The sequence below is a fragment of the Lithobates pipiens genome, unplaced genomic scaffold (genome assembly GCF_037356315.1).
Source record: "Lithobates pipiens isolate NorthernLeopardFrog02 unplaced genomic scaffold, aLitPip1_a1.2 Scaffold_18, whole genome shotgun sequence".
NCBI lineage: Eukaryota > Metazoa > Chordata > Amphibia > Anura > Ranidae > Lithobates > Lithobates pipiens.
This window is the reverse complement of record NW_027507758.1, coordinates 575569389-575596321: the sequence shown is the minus strand read 5'-3', so window position 1 is coordinate 575596321 and position 26933 is coordinate 575569389. Positions and strand designations below refer to the sequence as shown.

The window sequence follows — 26933 nt, the reverse complement described above, 5'->3', positions numbered from 1 at the left end:
CGCCACGCCAGCCCCGCACTATACCATCCAGGCCCCGGGCGGCTTCCCCAGCTTCTTCTCCCGGCCTAACAAAAAAAAACACCCAAATAAATCCATGTGTCCGGCACCCCGCATGTAGATTAGGGGTCAGCGCATGGAGATTAGGGGGAAAGCAACCCTGCACCCTTTATGGACCGGCCGCTGCTGGTCCTACTCAACTGACCATTCTGGATCACTCCTCTACTGCCAGTTCCAGCAATGACTCTGTCCCCCTGACATATATATTTCCTAGTCTCCTCAACACCGTCTAGTGGTCATAGTGCAGCATTGATTACTGCCCTTAATAACAGAACATCCGTTGAGACGAGAAATAGCTTAAAGAACATTGATTTGGCCCTGTTCACACAAAATATACAAGCAGTTTTACAGGATGAATAGCCCTGTGATTTATTAAAATAATTTAAACTTTGTTTTTAATAAACAAACCCTTAACTGTTAACTGGTGATCTTCTAATATCACTTTCTTTTTCAGATGTGTTTGTAATCTTGAACCACCTTTTTATTCACATATTATACATATGAAGCTGAACTCTGTTCATACATACATACATAAGCATCTTCAACATATATAAAAAGTACAACTTACAGCTCTGTAATCATTAAAGAGGAACTCTGGCCGGCCTTCCCATTTCTTTGAGGCCCGCTTATCTGAAGGTGGTATCTGTACATTTCAGATAATCACCTATGCAGTGGATCCAGGGTTAAGATCCTTATGCCTGGCCACAGCTCCATCCCATGCTGCCATGTTCTCTCTGACGTCATCGAGAGGCCTGCAGGCTCTTCCGGGTTCAGCAGGTGGGCTTCTCAATGATGCACCAATAGGCCCACCCCCTCCTAATTTCCTTGGATGAAAGGCTATGCCTCCTGGAGATATGCGACATACATATACAGCCGGCAGCATGCACTCATTCGCCTAAGGTGAGTGACGTGCATGGGCGCAGACTTAAACAAAAAAAAAAAAAGCCTTATTCCTGCAGAGAAAAGGGAGGAGGGGTGGAGAGGTGATCATCCTTGAGAGGCTGAATGTCCACTTTAAGCAATTACTAATTGTATTGTTTTAAAATGAAAGAAAATTTACTTTATATCAGACTCTTGCGGTCTACTGTACAGTCTGTACAGCAAGCAGAAAGGTGGGAGAAGCACAAGGATTCAGTAAGGTGTGCTGGAGTGCAATGAGCCATTTTGCAGATTGACAAAGATGGGCTCATTATTCAGCTGCTGCACACTGTCCAGTTACACGGTAAGGCGTGGAGGGGACTTGCAAGTCAACTGCAACTGAAAAAAGATCAGGTCTATTTCTCTGTTATACACAGCACAGCCCTATGTATCTCAGGACTGAAATACCAATCCTGTAGACAGTAATTCTAGTCCTTTAGCGAGTACAACAGCTCCCATATATGTAATTCATCTGTATGTTTAGCCGTTTGCTCGGTGTTCAGTTTTAAGTGCTATCTACTATATAAACCATTTCCTCCTCTTTTTTTTTTTTTTGCCCACGCACAACTATCTTTAGCAACAAGCAATGGTTGACCAGAGTCTATTCTATAATTATTCAATATTTTCTCCAGGGTGTGTCTCACCTTTGAGCTACCTTTATCTTCTCTATAACACACAGACAGTAAACATTTCTGCTGACTATTCTGTTTGCCGGCTGTATGCGCTGCAAGTAATACTATAATAAACTGTGCAATACAATCTATGTCATCTAATTTTTTATTTTATTTTTCTCCTTTGTCGTCTTTACATATTGCTGTATTCAAGACACGTAGCATGGGCATTTGATTTTGCTATAGGATATTGTTTTTGTTATGACAGAAAATTGCTAATTTCATAGAACATAAGCTATATAGGCAAAAGATTTTGGACTTTTGACCATCACACTTAACTTATGATCAGATGTATTTTTCGCACTTTCACCCTTATGTCAACAGTTTGGAGGAGGCCCTTTTCTGTTCCAGCATGACTGTGCCCCTGTACATAAAAGCCAGCTCCATAAAAGACATAGGGGCTGATTTACGAAAGCCATGCGCCATCAGTAGAGGCGCAATGCACATTTTCATATTTACGAAATGGTGAGCCAAGAACAGAACGCAAATCCCCCATTTACTATAGCAACATCGACACACGGGAGAATGCAATCTGTGCGCCACTATGGACATGGCACCTTCAATTCAATATTAACAGTGAATGGAGGTGCCAATATTATGGGGGGGAATGTGAGGAAGTTTAGTAACAACTGCCCAAGTAACAAATATGCCCACAATAGAATGATAAAATAACTTTTTCAGAGAAAGTCTGCTGTGCCTGCAAATACGTTTAGAACTGAGTGAGATAAATGTAAGCAGTGTGCATGCACAAGCGGCTCTTGCGCTCATTCAATTACGTTTGTTCACTGTGTATCCAAAATCTTAGTAAATGTCAAGCTACGCAAATGCAATTGCATGGGTTGAACGGGCGCACCTCTAAACTTGACTTTTTTGTTACGCTGGTTCACCTTTATGTATTTTTTTTTAAGAAGATTTGCACACAGGTCATGCCAACATGTTACATTGACAACATGTGACATGCACCTTGTTAAAATGATGTAACAAGACTATCGCTCCTCTAGTTCCCCCTAAAAGGGCATTTAACTCCCCCCCCCCTCTAATGCAAATGATTTCCTTGGGCTAGCTTTTGCTGTTCAAGGGGAACGCCACACTCCACTCCATTGTCAAAAGGCTGTGAGCTGCCCTCACCAAACCACATCCTTTTTCTGAACATACAACAGGGCCAGCTTGGAAAGGGGCGAGAAGAACAATCGCCCAACCCCATCCTGAATCATACAAGGTCACATGCACTCAACATAGCTGACTGCCTTTGGGGCATGTTGGGCTCAGCTCGATACCAACCACAAAGCACCTTGTACCCACTAGTTTAAAGGGGTTTTCCACATTCTGTAAAGCCCCCTATCTGCAGCCCCCCCACAACCCCAGCCTAGGGTTGTGTGGAAGAGGCCCTTGTTCCCCTGAATAGGGGAACAAGGTGGTTGACTTTTAAGATGCCCGAGCCCCTCCTGCCCCCAAGCATTCACCCCCCTTCATGGGCTGGCTTGCTGTGTGTTTGGTTAGGGGTTGGTTAGTGTGTGGGAGGGGCACAATCATTTTAAGCCTTAACATACCTAAATGGCCTTGTATGTATTGGGGACAGGGGGGTAGGCTATTTTTTTGTTTTGGGGTTAAAATATTGCAGCTGCAAGTTCTCTAAAGCCATACATCTTTGAAGCAGCATTTTGGATACATGCTACAAATGCACCAATTTATAGGCAGACTAAGCCCTCCCCCCATAGGGCCCCCGGTAGACCTGGGCCCCATATCCATTTTTAGGGCAATAAATAGAAGATAAGCCAGCCAAGTGGGGACTATCAAAATTAACAAGTCAGTTCCCATAGACTGCAATGGTATTTGTTGTATAACTTTTGCCCATGTTAGGCTCTTTGTTTGCCCCCCTGGACCGGGAGTGTTTGTCCCATCTGTAATTTTGTAGCATGCTGGATGATGAGCTTAATTTTGGTCAGAGGGTGGCTTATTTTGTGCTAGTTGTATTTGGGTTGGTCTGGGCATACTCATGGACTTTGATTTTTATTTCAGCTTTTTGTGTGTGAACAGCACTTGGATGTTTCTGTGCATGCTCAGAGAGTGTGGTTTTTGGGTTAGTAACTTAAGGATATCCTTAACCTCCCTGGCGGTATGATTCATTCTGGTTTTAGGTGCTGAAATCGGTACAATTATTTTGCATGGAAATTTGACGTTTTATATTGTAGTCCTGTAATTCTTAGGAATAACTCTTAAATCTGTTCAAACCAGAGTCTAGTAGACATCCCGGGTATGATAAAATTTATAATATAATAAAGAATAATAAAAATTATTCAATAATGTAATCAAATCCTAAAACACTGAAAAAGAGACACTTTTTGGTTGCTATGGACAATCTCCAAATTTCAGGCAGAAAAAACAGTATTTATAATATAAAAGTGCATGCAGGGCACTGCACAGACCACTAGGGACAAAGGGGGTGTGTCATTTTTTAATACAGTAATGTAATCTGTAAGATTACAGTACTGTGTGTGTTTTGTGTACTTTTACTTTTTTTAATTTGGCGCCGATCTCCGCTCCTGTGCACCGTAACGTCGCAGGGAACGGAGCTCGGCGGCATTTGGCACTGTGTGAATTGAGCGGAGGACAGCTCGATCACACAGCGGAGGACATCGCTGGATCCAGAGGACAAGGTAAGTAACTCTCCCTGTGTCCTCCCTGTTTCCAGCAATGCGATCCCGAGTCTGGCTCGGGGTTACCGCTTGTAATAGTAAAATCCCAACCCGAGCCAGACTCGGGATTACCGCTAGGGAGGTTAACAGGTGTACCCACTTTGAAGTTCTGTCTCTACACTGGGTGAACTTGCATTTGTGCGTTTCATGGACTGTGCATGTGTTTTCAATTGCCTCATTAGCACACAAACCTATGTTATATAAAGCTTAGAGATAGCATTCTTTATCTTGCCTTGAAAAGAGGTAGGTAGGTCCATCCGTGTTTGATTTGGTTGGGTGATTGATATTTTTTCCTGAAATATTTTTGATGTTGTCAATGTGTGTCCTTTGTTTCACTTTGATGTAATTGTCTGTGCTGCATTATTTTGCTAAATCTTTCTCAAGATGTTGTGTGACTAATTAATGTTTGAATCCTTAATAGGTATCCATTTGTGGGCGCAGTCCTTTTAACTCCTGGTAATTTCCTTTGCAAAATGGTCAGACCTCAAAACCATATTCTGTTAGTGTCTCAAATTAACATACATTGTGTTTTTTACTTTCCTTGCTCTTTTCAAAATCCTGTTTTGATGACAATACAATTTGTAGCAATTTCCCAGCTGCAGCTTAACTAGGCTAATTGGCATGGCAAAACAAAAAAGGTGTGATTTGTCTAAAAGCTACTTTCCTGGTGCCTTCATGGTAGCATATGCATGGATTGTGCATATGCTGCCATGAATAGGCACCAGGAAAGGAAAATTACAGAGAGGTAAGTATTCAATTTTCCATTTCAGTGCAGTGGTTCTCAGCCTCAATCTTCAAGTACCCCCACAACAACATGTTTTATGGATTTATCTTAGCTAAAATAGCTGCCCAAAATACCAAGTCATTGACTGTGATTTAAAGAACCTGTGCAAGATGAAGATAAACCTGCAAACATGGCCTGTTGGGGGTACTTGAGGACAAGGTTGAGAACCACTGATTTACAGCACTGAGCTAAAATCAAGCTCAATCCTATTCTAATTGTGGGCATTTGAGGGAAACCAAGTGAGTGTTACAACCCCACTTGTGTTTTTTTAGGTTAGGCTTTGTGTCCCTTTTCTGAAAATTGGCTTCACTTCCTGTCACATAGCCAAACAGGAATGGAGGGTAAAACCCTCAATTAAAACAAATAAAAAAATAAAAATATATATTTTGTTATAAAATTTTGCAAATAGGTAATCTTTTCTCCTCCATTGATGCATGCTGATGCGGCAGCAGTGCTGGTTGGCAATAATGGGCACTAATTGATTACACTGATAGGCAGCACTGCTAGGTGGCACTGATTGGCACCACTGGTGGGCCTTGATAGGTGGCACTCATGGACAATGGCAAGTGGCACTGGCAGGGGTACTGGTGGGCATAGATGAGGCATAATTGCCTCTTCAGGACCAATGTCCCATGCAGATAAGCTGGCAATTACTGAGCTTTTGTTTACATCATGTGATCAACTGTCTTTGGCTGACAGCTGATCATGTGGTAAGGGGCCAGGACCAGCCCCTTACTTGGATCTGTGATCACCCGAGTCTCAGTGACTCTGTGATCACAACCCTGCACCGCGCAGGGAGCGTGCAAAGGGGAGGACATCATATGAGGCCTCCCGGAAATTCAGGTCCGCGCTGTGGCCGTCATTCGGATATAGCGTGGATGGCAAGTGGTTAAAGATCAAGATCTGAAAAATATAAATTTATTGGGTTTAGAAACATTTCTGTTCTTTGCAATGTATTGAAAGATTTGGGTAAAAAATGGAAAAAACACATTTCAAAGATATATTAGAAGTAATAGGAATGAGATTAGCATCAAAAGGGTTAATTCTCTGAGAACACCTACTAATTGCATAACAAGACACATCCAATAAGATGAAATTAACCAATTGTATTGGGCATGCAATATTATCAATGAGAAAACCACAGTTACCCTAGCACCAGTTGCAGTTTACATATTTATTATCGTTTTGCGCTTCAAAGTTCGGTTAATGAAGGTATGCACCAATTAAGGTATGAACTGGCGCATGGCATTCTTAGTAAATCAGCCCCATGGTGTTATGTACTTTGGTGTGAAAGAACTGAAGTAGATTTCCCAGAGCCTTGACCGCCACCATAATAAAAATCTTTTCAATGACTTGGAGCACCGATTTGAAGAAAGTCTATTCCTCCAACCTCACAAATGCTGTTTTGGCTGATAGAAAACAAATGCCAACAGATTCCCACAGACATACTACAAAAATCTTATAAACACTTCTCAGAAAAATAGAGGCTGTTATAGCCGCAAAGAAAAGCGGGGGGGAGGTGCAAATCCATATTGCTTGTGGCCTAGGAACGTGCAGGGAGGTTGAAAAATGTACATAGTCTAGTTAGGCAGAAGCCAACTCAAGATGGGGAAGAGGTTAAGTGTTTTTGCTCAGTTACAGAGCTTTTGGCCCTAGCCAGCCCACCTGTGCCATAAAAAGGTGATCAGCTGAAGTCTGAGGCTGCCGCCAGCTGCTGGAATGGGAATGCGGTACTTATGAATAATTTGATGCCAAGAGAACTGGGAACTGCGGAAGACATCCAAGCCATGGACAGTGCCATAGTGGACTAACCTCGCTGGGGTATGCCTGGGCCACTACATTATCCTAATTAGGATTAGGGACTGGACACTGCTCATATTTAACTTTGATGCATCGTGTTCAGTAAGGTTATATTAACCATTATAAGCCCAGTCTAAAGTTATTTAAAGGGGTGCATGTTGGTTCTGGAGTATTCCCAAAGAACCAGGGTCTGCAATGCACTATGGGGTATGTAGTAACAGCCCCATGATTCAACTCCAAGGGGCGGAGCAAAATAGGTTCGGGACGTGGCCTGGCTGGAATCTGAGCTGAGGCTGCCATTCATATTCCTTCATGCACATGGGTCTGCTTCATGGTGTGCGGCTTATGGATCTTTTCCTTTGAAATTGCATTAGCTTGGAGCTAGGTTGAGCTCCCGGTCTGCACTCACAGCGGTCTAGTTGGACTTTACCTTTCTGCCTGAGTGGAACCCAAATTTTGTCTTTATATGAAGTAAGTTGTGATGGTACCATCGATCTATGAAACCGGAATTGCTGCCCACATCCCTGAAAATGTAATACCTAAACAGGTTCCTCTGTGGGATTTTAAAGGCAGAAATTCCTTGACAATAAATGTAATGAAAATATTGATATTTTATTAGAAAAGTTAAAAAATTGGTGACTTATGGGAAGTCATAATAGGATGCATATATCTATTATACAAAAATACAATATCAAGAAACGTGTGTGTATGTATACAGACAACCACTTGAGACTGGCCAGTAGTGAACTAGGTCAGACGATGCCTGACCCGTTTCAAGGTTTGTAGCAATTAAACCTCTTCTTCAGGGGCTAGTGTTTCATTGATTGTCTAAATTAATAAAAAGCAAACATAAAAAGCAGTTATCATACAAAATATATAAATAAGCATTACATATTGAACATATAATAGAATAACATGAGATCTAACCATGTTTAAGATGTCAAGAAAAATGCATCCGGTTAAAAGAAACTGGGAGAAGTATTCCACTGCCCCAGATCAGCCAAGAAGGTCAGAAATGATAGGCCCAATCCAAAAAAACAAAAAAAACAAAAACACACCCCATCACACACAGAGGGCGTCTAACCTCCAACCAAGAAAGGAGGGGGGGGGAATTTTTTTTTTTTATCCAATAAAAGTTTATTGAAACAATTGACAGCACAATACAGTACAAGAAAGAGAACAAATATATCCATAAACATTCAGCCCATAGGGCATAAGATAACATATTGTTCTGTCACATAAATCCGCTATAGAGTACCTCATAGTTCAGTGGTGAGAGTTGATATACAGAAAAAGCAAGCCAGAGAAAGGCCTCTATAGGTGCGGGGTCTAAAGAAAGTAATGTCAATAACCCCCTTTAACCAGTGCACCTTAACACCTTCAATTGTGGGGGGAGAATTTTTAAGTGTCTAAAAGGGTGGGGGAAGGGGGTGAGGGGCAAGGTAGAGAAGTAGGGAAGGGGGGGGGAGAGGAAAAAGGGGGACAGTGGGCGGGGAGACAAGTCCGCAGGCCTCGGACCAGGGGGGTGAACAGGGCGCAAGCGGCCAAAACAGTGAGCCGATATTACCTTGAGTAGTGGTTAGATCAAAATGCAGAGATAGAGACAAACATTACAATCCTTGTTGCAGTAATATACCAATTTGCATAGCCTTATACCATAATATCCAACCTTGGTAATGTCACATTATACAGAAGTATAGCTAAACGAGCCATCTGTCACAAATCAACCAGTTTGAAGTTTTGTATACCCATCTGTAAGTTTAAAAATAAACCAGGGTCTCCACAGTTTATGAAATTTGTCGGTCTTTTCTGAGGCCATTGCTACCGTTTCCTCCATCTTATATAAGGAGTCCACTTCTAAAAGCCATTCCCGTAAGGAAGGAGGGTGTGGCGACTTCCAGTGTCGAGGAATGATCGTCTTAGCCGCATTCAGCATGTGGCGCACCACTGATTTTTTGTACCTGCCTAAAGAGTAGCTGGAGATGTGGAGCAGACAGCACTCAGGTGTAAGGGCAATTTTGGTTTCGGTGATGGCGCGGATCTGCGTACAAATCCCGCCTCAAAACTCTCGCAAATTCGGACAATCCCACCATATATGCATCATATCACCCCTGGCTCCTCCACATCTCCAGCAGAGCTCTGACGTTCCTGGGTACCATTTGTTAAGTCTGACTGGTGTAAAGTACCAATTCGTCAAGACCTTGTATGCCGTTTCTTGGGTACTAGTGCTTATGGAGCACTTGTGTGCTAATATGCAGGCATGACTCCACTGCTCATCAGTGAAAGTTTTGGAGAAAAACCTCTCCCAATCCCGTTTATGTCTGGTTGAGTGGTCTGTCCTAGTCGCTTGTAGCCAACTGTAAACCAGGGAGGTCGCTCTCCGCACCGGTTCTCCCGTGATGCACAATTGCTCAAACCACGTCTGTTCCCTCAAAACATGCGGTCTGTTAGTCGGGCAGTATACATAGTCATGTAGTTGTCTGTATTGCCAGTGTGTAAAGTGTTTTGCCTTTAAGTCTTTTGATAGGTCCTGAAAGGACCTGAGTTTGCCTGCTTCCACGCAGTGGGCTACTGTCACAGGTGTCCCATCATCTCTGTGTGGGAATGAAACCATGGTGTGTCCTGACGCGAACCCAGAATTGTGAGCCAAGGGTGTTAGGGGACCCGGGGTGGAAGCTAGTCCGCATTGTTGTGAAGTTTCTCTAAAGACTTCCAGGGTGGGCCCTATCAGGGGGTGCGAGGTCAGTGAGGCCGAACGAGCCTCTTTGGCAACCCATGGCAGAAACCTCAAGGGGGTCGCTGTCATTCGGCTTTCCAGCCCCACCCAGTCCTTGGATGTGGCATGACAATTCCAGTCCAGGATGCGAACCAGGTGTGACGCGTAATAGTAAAACTTGAAGTTCGGTAAGTTAATTCCCCCCTTAGCTTTTGGTAGGGTCAGAGTCGATAGGCTAATTCGGGGCTTCTTCCTGGCCCATATGAAATCTCTTATTATCGCCGTCAAATGAGCGAAGAACCGCCTAGGTAGGTTAATGGGCAGAGTGTGGAAAAGGTACAGCACCCTTGGTAGTACCGTCATCTTAACCGCCGCCGCCCTTCCGAACCACGACAGTAGGTGGAGATGCCAAGCTTGGAGATCTGTACGTAGGTCATTTAAAAGGGGTTGGAAATTTTGCGCATAGAGACTATCCGAGTCGGGTGTAAGCCAGATCCCCAGGTATTTAAGTCTGCGATCTACCCACTTAAAGGGGCAGTTAGATTTGGCAGACAACAAGCGTGTAGGACCCAGGGAGATATTCAGAGCCTCGGATTTTTCGTAATTAATTTTAAAGTTGGAGATGTATCCAAATATCTCGAATTCTTTCAATAGGTTGGGAATCGAAGTGTGGGGTTGGGTTATGACAAATAGGAGGTCGTCCGCGTAGGCGGCTATTTTAAATTGCGTTTGTCCCAACGTGAGGCCCTTGATCGACGAGTTGGCATCGTGCGAATACAGGGTTCCAACGCTAGGATAAATAATATAGGGGATAGTGGGCACCCTTGACGTGTGCCGTTTCGTATAAGTACGGGTTCTGAAAGGGTCCCATTAATTTTTAGCCGAGCCGTCGGGTGTCGATATAGTGCCGAGATCCAGGCCATCAATTTTGGTTGGAAACCCACCTGCCTGCACACTGCAAACATGAAGTCCCATGTCACTCTGTCGAAGGCCTTCTCCGCGTCCGTAGACAGGAGAAGGCCCTCGACAGCATCCCCCCTAATACAATGTAGAAGATTCACCACCTTGACCACATTGTCCCGCGCTTCCCTCCCCGGCATAAAGCCCGCCTGTTCCGGCCCGATTAACTCGGGTAACAGTTTGTTCAATCTAGTAGCGATAATTTTTGATAAAAGCTTTATATCCAAATTGAGCAGTGAAATCGGCCGGTAACTGGAGCAGGAGTTAGGGTCCTTCCCAGGTTTGGGGAGCACTGTGATGTGTGCTAAATTAAAGGAGGGCGGGGGTTCCTGGGGTGCAGAGAGGGAATTTAATGCGTGTAGCAATGGCATTGTCAGCAAAGGTGTGAAGGTCTTATAATAAATAGCGGAGAAGCCATCCGGACCCGGGCTCTTTCCCATTTTTAAGGATTTGATAGCCCGGGTGAGTTCCGGTGCTTCAATGGGTTTGTCTAGTTCCCTAGCTTCATCCACTGACAGACTTGGCATGCCACTGTGTTGTAAGTATTGTTCTATAATCTCACATCTCGACCCTTCCACCGTTGCTGGTTTGTGCGAAGGTGGAATGTTGTACAGTTTGGAGTAAAACCTATGAAATTCCGCCGCAATGCCATCCGTGTCGTGTATTTGCTTATTCTCCTTGTTCCTGATCTGAGTGATAGTGTTGGAAGTCCGCACGCCCCTCAATGCTCGCGCCAAAAATTTGCCATTTTTGTTCCCATGTTCATAAAAAAAACCCAGACGGAAAAATAATATCCGTTTAGCCTGTATGTCCAGCTTATCCTGGAGGGCCTTGCGTGCAAGCAGTAAATCGTCGGCCCGAGCAACCGCCGTCGACCGTTTGTGTTGAGCCTCTAAATCCCTCACTTTCATGAATGCTTCTTTCAAGTCCTGTTCCGCCGCTCTCTTCTTTTGTGCTGCCAAGCCCATCAGTCTGCCCCTGAGAACGCACTTGTGTGCCTCCCATATGGTTAAATGGGAAACATCACCGGTGGTGTTCTCTCTGAAGTAGTGCTGTATAGTTTCCCTGATCTGGTCTAGGGTCGTAGGGTCCGTCAGTAATGCGGGATTAAGTCTCCAGCCACTCGACTGTTGGCGCGTGGATTGTAATGTGAGTGTCAAGGATAGGGGGGGTATTTTTTAACCGTGCCGTGAGCTGGGCAAACCCTCCAACAGTCTATAGTAAAAACATGAGGGATGAAAGAAAAACCATCAGAAGGAATATCCATTTATGAATAAAAAATAGTTCAAGATGGAATTGTGTAATCTACTATAGAAAAAGATTACTCCAATGAAAAATACACCTTGTTGTAGGCTTGAAGTTGACGTGGAGATTTCAAATGTTCCAAACACAGGAGAAAGAGGAACAAGCAGTACCTCACAGATCTACAAGGCAATATACTTATTAATATATAACGCACAAGATAATGTGCGAAATTTAAAGAATGCATATCCATAAAATGTTGGACAGCATTACTACTCAAAACATATATATGCATGTATATATTACTAAGCGCCATGTCAATAGGCTACACTCGGCCGAATGGAGGAAGGCTGGTTACGCCAAAGGTGATTGGCGCAGGAGGCCCCTGTGTGTCGAGTGAGCATTCTAAGGAAAGATCCAACATGTAATGGTCCTTAACTGATTGTGGCGGAAAAAAAGGGAAGGGCAGTGGGAATTACACAGAAGGCAAAGAAAAAAAAAAGGCATGGGTACATATGAATAAACATATATAGTCAAGGGAAACCAGGAGGATAATACATAAAAGACAGGGAAATAGAAATCAAAGACGTAATCCAGACATGGACAAGCATAAAAATTGCAGTCGCATGAAATGCGATTTGGTCAAAGCCATAATTAAGAAAAATGCATTAAAGATGAATTGCACAGCGAAAAAACGCAAAAAACAGATGGTGTTTGTAAGTGTAATGGATAGCACAATACTAGATGCAAGCATAGGGCCAAACATACCGAGACATAGAAAAAACATTAAGTCGTCTGATTTGTGTCATTAGGGTCCCATTCTGATCCACCTGACTCAAATCCATCCAAAAAAGTCTCCATGAAATAGACTTGTTTAAACCAGGGGGACTGTATGAAGTAACAGCACTGCAAAAATGTAATTTGGCAAGATAAGAAGAGGAGTGTAGTTGCTATGGGTTACCAAGTGGAGAAAGAAGCTACAAGCAACCAGTCATTAGGTGTGGTACCTGGTAATGTGACAGGTCCTCGGTAGTGAGGGGGTCGATGTCTGTTTCTCTTCCTAGCGGTTAGCATCCAATAGCAACTGGATCTGAACACACATTAAGGAGATCTATGGCCTGGTCACGAGGGACTGGAAAGGAAGAGGCCCACACTAATTTCTCGGTGGGACCCCCAATCTGTTACTAGGAGTGAGGTAACAGAGGTACATTGGACTGGTGAAGTGCGCAAGCTCAGCAAGTCCCTCCTAATGCAAAAATAGAAGTTACAATGTGTAGTGACATAGGACAAGTCACTTTTCAAAGGAACTCTGCACTTTATTACTGCACATAGTAAAGGCTCATCCCTAAATTAAGGAACTGCCTTAACCACATGTCGACCAGCGCACGACGACATACGTTGGCAAAATGGCGCAGCTGGGCAAATGGGTGTACAGGTATGTCCCCTTCAAATTGCGGCATTGTGAGCACACGTGCGCCCCGTCGTGTGCTCCGTGGCCGTGCTCGTGGGTCCACCGGGGGGGCCCGCGATCATGTCACGGAGCAGAAGAATGGGGAGATGCCTTTGTAAACAAGGCATTTCCCTGTTCTGTCTAGTGACAGTACAGTGATGTACTGCTCCCTGTCTTCGGGAGCAGAAATCGTTGTCATGTCAGTGGTAGCCCATACCCCCACAGTTAGAATCACTCCCTAGGACAAACTTAACCCCTTTATCGCCCCCTAGTGTTTAACCCCTTCCCTGTCAGTGTCCTTTACACAGCAATCAGTGCATATTTATAGCACTAATCGCTGTATAACCACTTTCAGACCGGACCATTTTGCTGGTCAAAGACCAGACCACTTTTTGCGATTCGGCACTGCGTCGCTTTAACTGACAATTACGCGGTTGTGCGACTTGGCTCCCAAACAAAATTGACGTCTTTTTTTCCCCACAAATAGAGCTTTCTTTTGGTGGTATTTGATCACCCCTGCGGTTTTTATTCTTTGCGCTATAAACAAAAATAGAGCGACAATTTTGAAAAAAACGCATTATTTTTTACTTTTTGTTATAATAAATATCCCCCAAAAATATATAAAAAAACATTTTTTTCCCTCAGTTTAGACCGATATGTATTCTTCTACATATTTTTGGTAAAAAAAAATCACAATAAGCGATTATTGATTGGTTTGCGCAAAAGTTATAGCGTTTACAAAATAGGGATAGTTTTATAGCATTTTTATTAATAATTTGACACATTTTTGGGACCATTGTCATTTATATAGCAATCACTGCTATATAAATGCAGTGATTCCTGTGTAAATGACACTGGCAGTGAAAGGGTTAACCAGTGGGTGGCATTGTAGGGGTTAAGTGTTCCTAGGGGTGTGTTACTAACTGTGGGGGAGTTGGGCTTTCATTTAGTGAACACTGATCTCTGCTCCAATCACATGGAGCAGAGATCAGCGTCACTAGTTGCTAGGCAGAATGGAGAAATGCTGTTTACACGGCATTTCCTCCATTCAGCCGTCCCGTGAGACGATCGCGGGGATGCCCGTGGCGATCGAGTCCGCGGGTCCCGCGACCGGACTCATGGGGGTCCCGACCAGCGTGGGAGCGCGCCGCCGGCGGCGCGCTCCCGATGGCAGGGCGGCATTGAAGATTGGACGTACATGTACGCCAATATGCCTGCCCGTGCCATTCTGTCGACGTACATCGTCGTGCGCTGGTCGGGAAGTGGATAAATGACAATGGTCCCAAAATGGTGTCAAAAGTATCTGATGTGCCCGCCATAATGTCGCGGTCACGATTAAAATCACAGATCGCCATTGCTAATAAAAAAAAAAATTAATAATAAAAATTCCATAAATCTATCCCCTATTTTGTAGAAGCTATAACCAATCAATATACGCTTATTGCAATTTTTTTTCACAAAAATATGTAGAAGAATACATTTTGGCCTAAACTGAGAAATACATTTGTTTTTTTTAATATATTTTTAGGGGATATTTATTATAATAAAAAATATTTTTTTTTTTTCAAAAATTTTCACTTTTTTTTGTTTATAGCGCAAAAAATAAAAACCGCAGAGGTGATCAAATACCACCAAAAGAAAGCTCTTTTTATGGAAAAAAAGGACGTCAATTTTATTTGGGTATAATGTCGCACAACCACGTAATTGTCAGTTAAAGCGACGCAGTGCCGAATCACAAAAAGTACTCTGGTCAGGAAGGGGGTAAATCCTGTGATTAATATTAGATTCTTCAAATGACCGCAGTCTCTACCTGGGCATTGATGAGCATGCTCCACTAGAGAGGTACCCCCACATGCATGGGTAGATGAGTATAGATGACCCCACCCACAAATGTGAGAGCCAACAAGGTCATAAACGGTAGGTGTGATCAGGTGCCCACAAACATTTTTCCATGTAATGTAAGTTGGTTTCATCTAACAATGTATTTAGTTACATTCCTAACTAATGAAGAATATGGTGACAAAACCACAACATCACCTTCACTTTCTAAAATAAACTCAGTTAACCTTCTCACAAACCAGGAAACTCCCATCACCTTTGTCAACAAGAAAACTCACTTCACCTCAGCCAGAAAGGAAACTCATTTCACCTGTGCAATGTTACGCAACATAATTATTAGCTAATACTCCTTTGACCTCTTCTCTACATTTGTGTATGATGTAATTAAAAGGCTTGGTACTGAGCCAAAGACATTACATGGTAGTTGTAAAATGCATGTCTTAACCCTTGTACACACGGTCGGAGATTCCGACAACCAAATCCGTCGGATTTTGTCAGTCGAATTTTGTCCAACGGATTTTGTCCGAAACTGTTGTATGCACACGGTCAGATGAAGTTGTCAGAAAATCCGACATGATGACGTTATTTCGTTACGATGGGATTATGTTCAGGCTAGTAGCCAGTAGCTTTGGTGTAGGAATTTGATCTGAGCATGCGTGGCACTTTGTCCGATCGGAATTCTCCACACATGATCGGAGTATGTCCGATCGGAGCATTTTGTCGGAAAATTTTACCAACAAGTTGGAAAACTTGGTCCGTCGGAGTATCAGTCCGATGGAGACCACACACAGTCGGAATATCCGACAAAACAGTCCGATCGGACACATTCCGTCGGAATCTCCGACCGTGTGTACAAGGGCTAAGACTGTCTGTCCCTGAACAATATATTCATTGAAAATAAATTTATATTACCTCTTATTATATTATTATATTATAGCAGCAAGCAGGCACCCTATGTTAATCCAAACCTAATCTTAGAACAAAATAGATAACCAAAGAATATTACCCTTGAATGTTTCCTTTATATTGATGTTTGCTCTCATCTAAAGGTATTAATCAACGCTGTATCCTGGTATAGGCCGACAAGGCCCAGGCCTAGGGCATCACTTTGCAGGAGGGCAGTCCCTGTTAGTGTAGCGTCAGTATTTTGGGGTGGACTGGGCTGAGAGCCAAATTAGTCTAGACCCCCACAAAGCAGGCACACTGCTTTAGTTATGCGGATGGCTGGCATTCCGTAACTGTAAGCGGGGGGCATCCCTTCTAATTTTGTCTGTCCTATCATCCTGGACCACAAACCTCCTCACTGTGCTGTATGTTTTCTGCTGCACCATTGGCATGGTTATATCTTCTTAGTCCTCTCCATAAAATTATCAGAAATTTGTGCTTAAAGTAGAACTATATGCAACACTTTTTTTTCATTTTGTACAGAGTAAGGGAGGGTTATAACCCCTGTTAGTTTATTTTTTACCATCCCTGCCCACATTTGATTTCCATCTCCCAGTCCCCCTGGAACCAGTGGCTCACGGGGTGATTATGGTATGCCCAGGCACACCCGTGCACATGCCTATGACAATGCTACATGATGGATACATTTTACTGATCCTTTTCACAATGTAAGTCTATGAGCCAGCTGACTAATTGAAGAAATGTACTTCCTATTTTGCTGATTTAACAGTCAATAGGATCCAGGAAACAAATACTTTAAATGGCAAATACTTATAAATATCTCAGAAACAGACACCAGATGTCAGCTTTATTTCTTTTTTTTTTTTTTTGTATTACAAAATATTTAATTGGTTCAACAGTTTTAGAATATAAGAGTAATAATATTTTGGGAATGATGGTGAGACATCCTGCATTGGCTCTCCAGATCTTGGTATAACAATTGATCTATTGTGTATCATTAAATCTCAAGGTGACCCAACTTCTAAACTTCATTCTCAGTAAATTATTACATTTTGAAAACAATATTTATCATGTATCTTTATACAATGTACTTATTCATGTGTATGCTCTTGAATTATGCACTATAAACAAGGAGGGAGTAAACATTTATGCCCGTATGAAATTGTTAACCACTTTAGATCTCACATCTGAACACCTTCTATATCCAGAGCAATTTTTCTATTTCTACTACGGGTCTATTTATTTGGCAACAACTTTGTCATTACTTAAAGTGGTTGTAACCTTAAAAAAAATGCTCCTGTTTCTTTAAAGCATGAATAACAGCATAGTGTTGTTGCGGTGTAATTTGTCCCTTTCTATGTTCTAAAATACCTTGTTGATCGATGCCTGTTCCTGTGTTCCACTATGTGAACTGACCATGGTAATCATGGTTGCTGATCCATGATACCATAGTCAGCTTACATGCCTTCGTCATCCTGCTGTGTGTTTTGAGTGTCACTGTCTCCCCTCTCCCCCTCCCTCCCTGCCTGTAATTTTGAGTCTGTGTAGTGAGAGCTGATCTCCTCCCTACCCCTCTTCTCTCCTCCTGCCTCTATTCCGCTGCAATACATAACCCCATTACTTATATTCTTTGTTTTACCAAGCTATAAAGTACTGTGTGTCAATTTTTCTAAATCATAATCCCAAATACCTTCTTTCACAGCACCGCTCTGCAGTCACAGGACCTCCCCCTGCTGGCTGGCTGATTTCAGAGAGGAATCTCAACCCCCTCCACTGTTCTCCTTAGATCTGGGAAGGAGAGTAGACTGAGGTCATGTAACCGCAGAGCAGCACTCTGAAAGAAGGTATTTGGGATTATACATTTTAAGAACAACTGACACACAGTACTTTATAGCTTGGCAAAACAGAGGAAACAAGTTATGGGGTCATGTGCCTTCACAACCACTTTAAGATACAGGTAGGGATGGTCCCGATGTTCGAATCGAACATAAGTTCGACTCAAACATTGGGCGTTCGTTTGTTCGCAGACAAACCAAACTTATGGGGCAAATTTGAGCACTGTGTAGCGCCCCATAATGCACTGCCAGATCGCAGTGCTTTGACGGCTGCTGATTGGCCAAAGCATGCACCTGACCTGCATGTTTTGGCTAATCATAGCGCTATAGCTAGCCTTTGGCCAATCATGGCTCAGGGAGTTAAGTCCACACCCCGAACTATATAAGGCTGCTTACACGGCGGCCATATATAGTGTGATAACTTGGAGATTGAGGGAACTCAAGCTAGATTAGGTAGGTTAGTTAGTGGTGTGCAGGCAGTTTAGTGTGTGTGGTGTGTGTGTATATATGTGTGTGTATATAATATATACACACACACACACACACACACACACACACACACACACACACACACACACACACACACTGCAGTCAGTGTAGAATATATATACAGTGCAGCGCAGAATATATAATACAGTGTATTGAAGTGGTTAAGGGGAACCCTATGACAGAATTAAGAAAACAAACGGTATTTGCCCCCCCCCCAAAAAATCCATATCAGGCCCTTTGGGTCTGGTATAGATTTTAAGGGGAACTCCACATACATTTTTTTTAAGAATTGGCATGGGGTCCCCCCCAAAATTCATAACAGAACCTTATCTGAGAAAGCAGCCTGGCAGGCCAGGAAAGAGGAGGGAAGAGCGAGCACCCCTCTTCCTGAACCATACCAGTTGTTAAAGGGGGCTTCCGGATTCCAATAAGCCCCCACCCACCCGCGGACCCCAACAACCAATGTCCGGGGTTGTCGGGAAGAGGCTCTTGTCCCCATCATGTTGAGGGCATGTGGCCTGGTATGGTTCAGGAGGGGGGATGCTCGCTCGCCACCCCCCCATCCTGTCCTCCAGGCTGCATGCTCGGATAAGGGCCTGGTATGGATTTTGGGGGGGGAACCCACACCATTTTTTTTTTCAATTTTGGTGTGGAGTTCCCCTTAAAATCCATACCAGACCCGAAGGGCCGGTTATGGACTGGGGGGACCCACGCCAATTTTTTTATCTATGTTGCCGGGAGCCGGCAATACATAAGAGCCGCAAGCAAGTTTAAATGACATTTTTTTTCCTTTTTTAGAAATGTCATTTTGATGCGGCACTGTTCTACACATTGCACATATGCGCCACTTTACAGGCAGACTAAGGGGACACCCAGGCTCAATATTTAAATTTTTATTGTTTCCCTTTAAGTATTATTAAAATCGCTACATGTCCCCTGGGGCAGGACCCAGGTCCCTATACACTTTTTATGGCCAAGAACTTCCATATAAGCCTTCAGTGATAACTTTGGAGTTTGCAGGTTCGAGTCCCATTGACTTCCACTATTCCCGCTTATGTGATCTGAAAGGCATTTTTGCCCGCAATAGCGCTGTTTTCCATTTGCATTAGTGCCCAGTTTCTGAGAGTTTAAGTCTTATTGGCCTTATTTGGGCATTATTTTCTAGGACTGCAGGATCTTTTTTCGGCACTATAGTAAATGACCCCCATACTGTATATTTTAAATGTAACAAGGCTTTCTTTTGGTGATATTGTCTTTTCCATGGACAAAAATATCCATACAAATAATAATAATAATTGTTATTATTATTATTATATATATTAAAACGAAACAGTGTTAGTTAATATAACATAGTGCTGTAGATAAAATTATAAATGCTATTCTATATTTCTCCCATTTAACCACTTAACAACCGCCCTATAGCCGAATGACGGCTACAGGGCGGTTTCTTAACTCTGGGAGGCCGTCATATGACGTCCTCCCAGAATTCCGCTCTCGCGCGCCCCCTGGGGCGCGCACTCGAGAGCATCCGTGACCGCCGGGTCCATAGGACCCGGCGCATCACGGATCACGGTAAACGGCCGCTCATAGCGGCCGTTTACCACGTGATCGCTCCGTCAAATGACGGAGTGATCACTTGTAAACAAACCGGCGTCATGTTATGACGCCTGTTCCTCCCTCCCCCTCTCTGTACCGATCGGAACAGCGGAGGGGGAAGAGATCGGTGTCAGCAGCGATGTGGGCTGCATCTGCAGTGCCCACATCGCTGCTCACCGAAAATTAACCCCTCAATTCCCTGAAAATACTCTGCAATACCCTGCCATTACTCTGCATTACTCTGCAATACTCTGCAACACTCTGCATTACTCTGCAACACTCTGCATTACTCTGCAACACTCTGCATTACTCTGCATTACTCTGCATTACTCTGCAATACTCTGCATTACTCTGCATTACTCTGCAATACTCTGCAATACTCTGTATTACTCTGCAATACTCTGCAATACTCTGCATTACTCTGCATTACTCTGCAATACCCTGCATTACTCTGCAATACCCTGCATTACTCTGCATTACTCTGCAATACCCTGCAATACCCTGCATTACCCTGCAATACTCTGCATTACCCTGCAATATTCTGCAATACCCTGCAATACTCTGCAATACCCTGCAACACTCTGCAACACTCTGCAACACTCTGCAATACCCTGCAGCCCTCTGCAATACCCTGCAACGCTCTGCAATGCTCTGCAACACTCTGCAATGCTCTGCAACACCCACCAATACCCTGCAACACTCTGCAATGCTCTGCAACACCCGCCAATACCGTGCAACACTCTGCAATGCTCTGCAACACCCTCCAATATCCTGCAATGCTCTGCAACGCAATACTCTGCAACGCCATACTCTGAGATACCCAGCCATACCCAGCCATAGTCGGTGATACCCTGCAATACCCAGCCATAGACACCCCCCGCCGCCCTCCGGTGCTTCTACCGACTCGCCAATACGATCAAATCCAGAATCTTTTTCTTTTTTTTTTTTTTCAGGCTTCCCAGCTTAGAGGTGAGATGCGGGGTCTTATTGACCCCATATCTCACTGTAAAGAGGACCTGTCATGCCATATTCCTATTACAAGGGATGTTTACATTCCTTGTAATAGGAATAAAAGTGATAAAAAAATGTATTTTTGGGGAAAAAAATGTCAAACTAAAATAAATAAAGTAAAATGAACAATAATTATTATTTTTTTTTAAAGCGCCCCTGTCCCCATGTGCTCGCATGCAGAAGTCCCGCCCACATATGAAAACGGTGTTCAAACCACACATGTGAGGTATCGCTGCGAACGTTAGAGCGAGAGCAATAATTCTAGCCCTAGACCTCCTCTGTAACTCAAAACATATAACCAGTAAAATAAAATTAAATCGTCGCCTATGGGGATTTTTAAGTAGCGACATTTGGCGCCATTCCACGAGCCTGTGCAATTTTGAAGAGTGACATGTTAGGTATCGATTTACTCGGTGTAACTTCATCTTTCACATTATGCAAAAATTGGGCTAACTTTACTGTGTTTTTTTTTTTTAAGCACAAAACTGTTTTTTTCCAAATAGCCTTGCAACAACCACCATTGTATTCTCCAGGGTGTTTGCTAAAAAAACATATATAATGTTTTGGGATTCGATGTAATTTTCTAGCAAATAAATGATGATTTTTACATGTAGGAGAGAAATGTCAGAATTGTCCTGGGTGCTCCAGAACGCCTGATGGCGCTCCATGCATGTTGGGCCTCTGTATGTGGCCACACTGTGTAAAAGTCTCACACATGTGATATCGCCGTACTCGGGAGTAATAGCAGAATGTGTTTTGGGGTGTAATTTGTGGTATGCATATGCTGTGCGAGAAATAAACTGATAATATGACAATTTTGTGAAAAAAAAAAAAAAAAAAGTAAAAAAAATCTTGATTTTGCAAAGAATTGTGGGAAAAAATGACAACTTCAAAAAACTCATCATGCCTCTTACTAAATACCTTGGAATGTCTTCTTTCCAAAAAGGGGTCATTTGGGGGGTATTTGTACTTTTCTGGCATGTTAGGGTCTCAAGAATTGAAATAGGCCGTCAGTACTTCAGGTGTGATCAATTTTCAGATATTGGCACCATAGCTTGTGGACTCTATAACTTTCACAAAGACCAAATAATATCCACCAATTTGTACTTATTTTTACCAAAGATATGTAGTAGTATAAATTTTGCCCAAAATGTATGAAGAAAAAATTACTAATCTGCTAAATTTTATAACAGAAACAAAGAAAAATTCATTTTTTTTACAGAATTTTCTGTATTTTTTCTTTTATAGCACAAAAAATAAAAAACCCAGCGGTGATTAATACCACCAAAAGAAAGCTCCATTTGTGTGAAAAAAAGGACAAAAATTTCATATAGGTCCAGTGTTGCATGACTGAGTAATTGTCATTCAAAATGTGAGAGCACCGAAAGCTGAAAATTGGTCTGGTTATTAAGGGTGTTTAAGTGCCCAGTGGTCAAGTGGTTAATTCAACAATTGAATATAATTCTCCTACAAAGCATTGCAAAGATATTTACAAATGAAGAAAAGTGTTTTTTTTTGTTTTTTTCATGTTGCATTTTTTTGTGACACTGAATTAACTAATAAACAAAATACATGAAAACAGAAAGTTTAACAATACTAAAAGTGAAGGGGGAAGAATGAGTTAAATTGGATTGATTAGGGTAATTGGGGGTTAAATAAAAAAATTTTGTTAACCACTTGCCTACTGGGCACTTTTACCCCGTTACTGCCCAAGCCAATTTTCAGCTTTCAGCGCAGTCCCATTTTGAATGACAATTGTGCGGTCATGCAACACTGTACCCATATGAAAGTTTTATAATTTTTTTCACACAAATAGAGCTTTCTTTTGGTGGTATTTATTTTTTGCTAAATAAAAAAAGACCAAAATCTTGGGGAAAAAAACTTTCATAGTTTGTTATAAAATTTAGCCCTGATGGGCACTGATAGATGGCACTGATAGGTGACACTGATGAGGAGGCACTGACTGGCAGCACTGGTGGGCACAGATTGGTAGAACTGGTGGGCACAGATTGGTAGAACTGGTGGGCACAGATTGGTAGCACTGATGGGCACTGTTGGATCTGCACTGATAATCAGGACACACTAATCACAGAGCACATCGCCCATGCCCTGCAGCAGGCATGATCATGGGAGGCTGTCATATGATGGCCTCCCAGAACTGGACAACTGCGCTGCAGCCATTATTCAGCTATATCGTGGTCGGCAAGTGGTTAAAAAAAAGTGTGTGTGTATGTGTATGTGTATATGTATATATATATATATATATATATATATATATATATATATATATATATATATATATATATTATGTAATATTTTAACTTGTGAAGTTGCTTCAACTGCTATCATACGCAGATAGAAGTGTATTTGTTTGATCTGCAAATCTATAAATCAAATGAAACAAGATACAAAGCAAATACAAAAGTAACAATGCTACCTTGTATATCTCTAACTCGTGTCTAGTTACACAGGAACTCCCAACTACTATTTTGACGGTGTGGAGTTGCTGAAAAATGCAAATGGTTAGCAGCAGAGAGGCGAAAGGACAAGATCCTCCAGAGATGGCTTGTGAGATTTGATAAAGAGTTTTTTTGAGCAAGTGTCTACGGCTGGTTAAAGAACACAAAGGAAACAAACTTGAATAAAGCAGACAATTAAGAAATATACTTCTGCAGATCCAGTGCATTTTCTCATTAACTTTTTTTATTAGATACAAGGTTTCTAAACTGAGCTTATGTTATAATGCTTTGGTTAAATAAACATGCTAGCTGCGAGGTATTGCACAAAGTTGGTAAGGCTTCGGCCCATGGTTTTCTGCTTCTGCTGGTTCAAGATCTGTCTCAACCCCGGGGGAAGCCTGGAAGGTGAAGTTCTGCAGTAGGGATGTAAAGAAGAGGAAAAGCTCCATTTTGGCCAAGGTTTCACCAACACAACTTCTTTTGCCTAGAGAAAGACACAACATGTGTATTTTAGAATGCAATCAATTTTAACTGCATTGCTCAGTGCTTGCTTTTGTAACGGTTGTTCTCCATGTTCCCAAGTAGGCATACATGAAAATAAAGATCAACTAAAAGCAACCTAAAACACAGAAGATCAATTACTATTAAAAAACAAAACAAAACAAAAAAAATAACAAATACATTATATATATATATATATATATATATATATATATATATATATATATATATATATATATATATATATATATATATATATATATACATACATATATATATATATATATATATATATATATATATATATATATATATATATATATATATATATATATATATATATGTATATATATATATATATATATATATATATACACACACACATACACACGCCTGTACATAATAGTAATCGTATTACGACATGCTTTCGCATTGACTCCATGGTTAGAGAGCAACAGGTTGTAGCCATGATTTGGTGGCATTTATCATTTATCTTCCCTCATTCTAACACTGCCTATACGCATAGTGGTGTATTCATTAAAAAAAAAAAAAAAAAATCATAGCAATTCACCCTAAGTACATGCACATTTGTCCTGTGCAAAGGGAGCAAATAAGTTATGTTATTTATTAGGTATGTTATCAACTTATTTCCTGTGCTGAAGGGATATTTTTCCCTGATTTAAAAGAACAAAAGACATATTTTGCCTAAATTTCCTATGATACTTAAGCCTTGTACACATGATCGGATTTTCCGCAGACAACACATTGGACTTTTGTCCGAAGTGCATTGGCCAGGAACTTGTCTTGCAAACAAACAGCTAGAAATTGTCGGCCAACAAACACAAATGTAGTGAGGGACTACGTGTTTTTTTTAGATCTTTAGCGCCACCCTTTTTGTTCCTTCTGCTAATTTTGTGTTAGTAGAAGTTTGGTGAGTGTTGATTTGCACTTTTCATTTTGCGTTTTTCATTTTGCGATTTTCATTTCACGCTTTTCATTTGGCGCTTTTCAATTCAATTAGGAACGGCCGTTCGTCAACCAGCCATGTTATGGAATCGGAGGAGATAATGTGTTATTTATTATTGGCCTTGGAGTTATTGCTTTGACCCAAGTCCAGTCCAGGAACAGGAGGAGGAGAATTTCTTGGACCAAAAATTGGTTGCTTTATTAATAGTGACCAATTAGTCATATGCCTTTGCTGCTGGAGCTCCAGGAGAAAAATCCAGATGATTTTCTGATTTTCCCTATAGTAAGAAGCATGACACATGCATAAGGCTTTTATTTTATTTTTTTGTTGAATAATGATTTGATTTGGTATATTCTATATTTTTGAATGCATAGAATGCACTTTTTAGTTAAGTTTTATTGGCAGATAGCATGTCTAATTGTATTTGTTTTCTTTTTTTAATGCACAATAAAAGAATTGTGGAGAATAATACTTGGCTATGTGTTTTACATCAAACAGTTTGGGAGTAGGCAGTTACATTTTAAAAAATATAATGTAAAATTAACAAGGGACACCAACATAGTTGTATCTTTGATCCTAAAAACTATGGGATAATGTTGTTGTGGTAAATTGCACCAAAAAAACAAACAAAAAAAAAACAAGAATAATATTATTCTTGATATCACTAGAAAAAAAAAGTAGTTGAATATTTGTTTGCCATATCCATAATAACTTCATCAGTATCACCAGCAAAGCAGCTTAATAATGGATGAATAAACATTCGTGACGCAGCAAATTATGAAATCTCGAAGTGCAGCGCACATTCTCTTCTTTAATGGGATAATATTCCATTAAAGAAGAGAATGTGCGCTGCATTTTGAGATTTCTTTACAGCGTCACGATTGCTAGTTCAACATTACAAACGCTAGTTTACAAGACCGACCGCTTCCAGCTCGTCCTTGCTACCGGGCATGTGTGTTTATACTTGAGACTTTTGTCCGACGGACTTGTGTACACACGCTCGGAAAATCCGACAACAGACATTTTTCCGTGGAACATTTTAAAGCCTGCCACCCAACACTTGTCTGTGGAAAATCTAACAACAATTGTCTGATGGAGCGTACAAACGGTCAGATTTTCCGCCAACAGCCTGTCATCACACAATTCTTATCGGAAAATTTGATTGTGTGTACAAGGCTTAAGTGCCATCTTGTAGCCAAATGCAGTGTTTCAGGTTTTCATTATACATCAATGAAAGACATTCAAACGCCAAAGAATATAGTTCAATAACATTCGCTTTTGGGCTCATTCACACAGAGCAAATTTTATTTATTTATATATATATATATATATATATATATATATATATATCTATATATATACATATATATATATACTGTATATGGACACCACTGTACCATTGTATATGAACTTTCATTGGGCAAATTCTAAATGTTTATAAATATACCACATAGTGATAAAACCAATTTATCATAGGTTAATGGTTTGAAACAATGTTTCCAAAAAATACAAGTTTGATAAATTACTGATTTAATCTATTTTGAATGTTTTTTTTCATTAGGGAGATCATACCTTTTCCATGAAAATGTTCAATCATATATCAAAGTAATCCTAAATTTCAGTACAACTGATTTCAGGAAGATGAGACCTTTTTATGGGATCTTTTCATAAAAGTGATAGTGATTGTGAACAATCACATTGTTACATAATTATGAGAACATAAGAGTGCACAGATCCTACAAGGAGAGGAAGGAATACCTAACTGGCTCAGGTAATAGCATTCTTCAAACTTTTTTTGTAAACTTAAAAACGACTGTATATCCTATACAGTCATCGAAATTCTCATCATCACATTCTGTTCAGATTTACCGATAGAGAATGGAATGAAGGCCTCGTTCTTTTTAAAATTTCCTTCAGCATCAAGAAAATGTTCCGGATAAAATTCAAAGGGTTTTTTGAAATAGGCTTCATCATTCAGTACAGAGTACAGCAATGGGAAAACAGCAGTGCCCTGCAAGAACAAAAGTCATAAAAAA

The 26933-nt window shown here is 41.4% G+C and overlaps 1 protein-coding gene across 4 annotated transcripts in view; it reads right to left on the bottom strand.

The window, feature by feature from the left end:
• Positions 1–26933, bottom strand: part of LOC143989057 (cytochrome P450 2F2-like) — a 144422-nt gene that overhangs the window by 67845 nt on the left and 49644 nt on the right. For 3 of the 4 annotated variants that reach the window (XM_077489068.1, XM_077489071.1, XM_077489069.1), the window contains 2 exons: positions 26767–26908; positions 23652–23913 (listed from right to left, as the gene is read on the bottom strand). The exons of the other annotated variant lie outside the window; for it this stretch is intronic. In XM_077489068.1, coding sequence (XP_077345194.1) covers positions 23735–23913; positions 26767–26908 — 321 coding nt within the window. In that variant the 3' untranslated portion in view covers positions 23652–23734. Of the gene's footprint in view, positions 1–23651; positions 23914–26766; positions 26909–26933 lie in introns of those variants that run through there. 4 annotated transcript variants of the gene reach the window in all.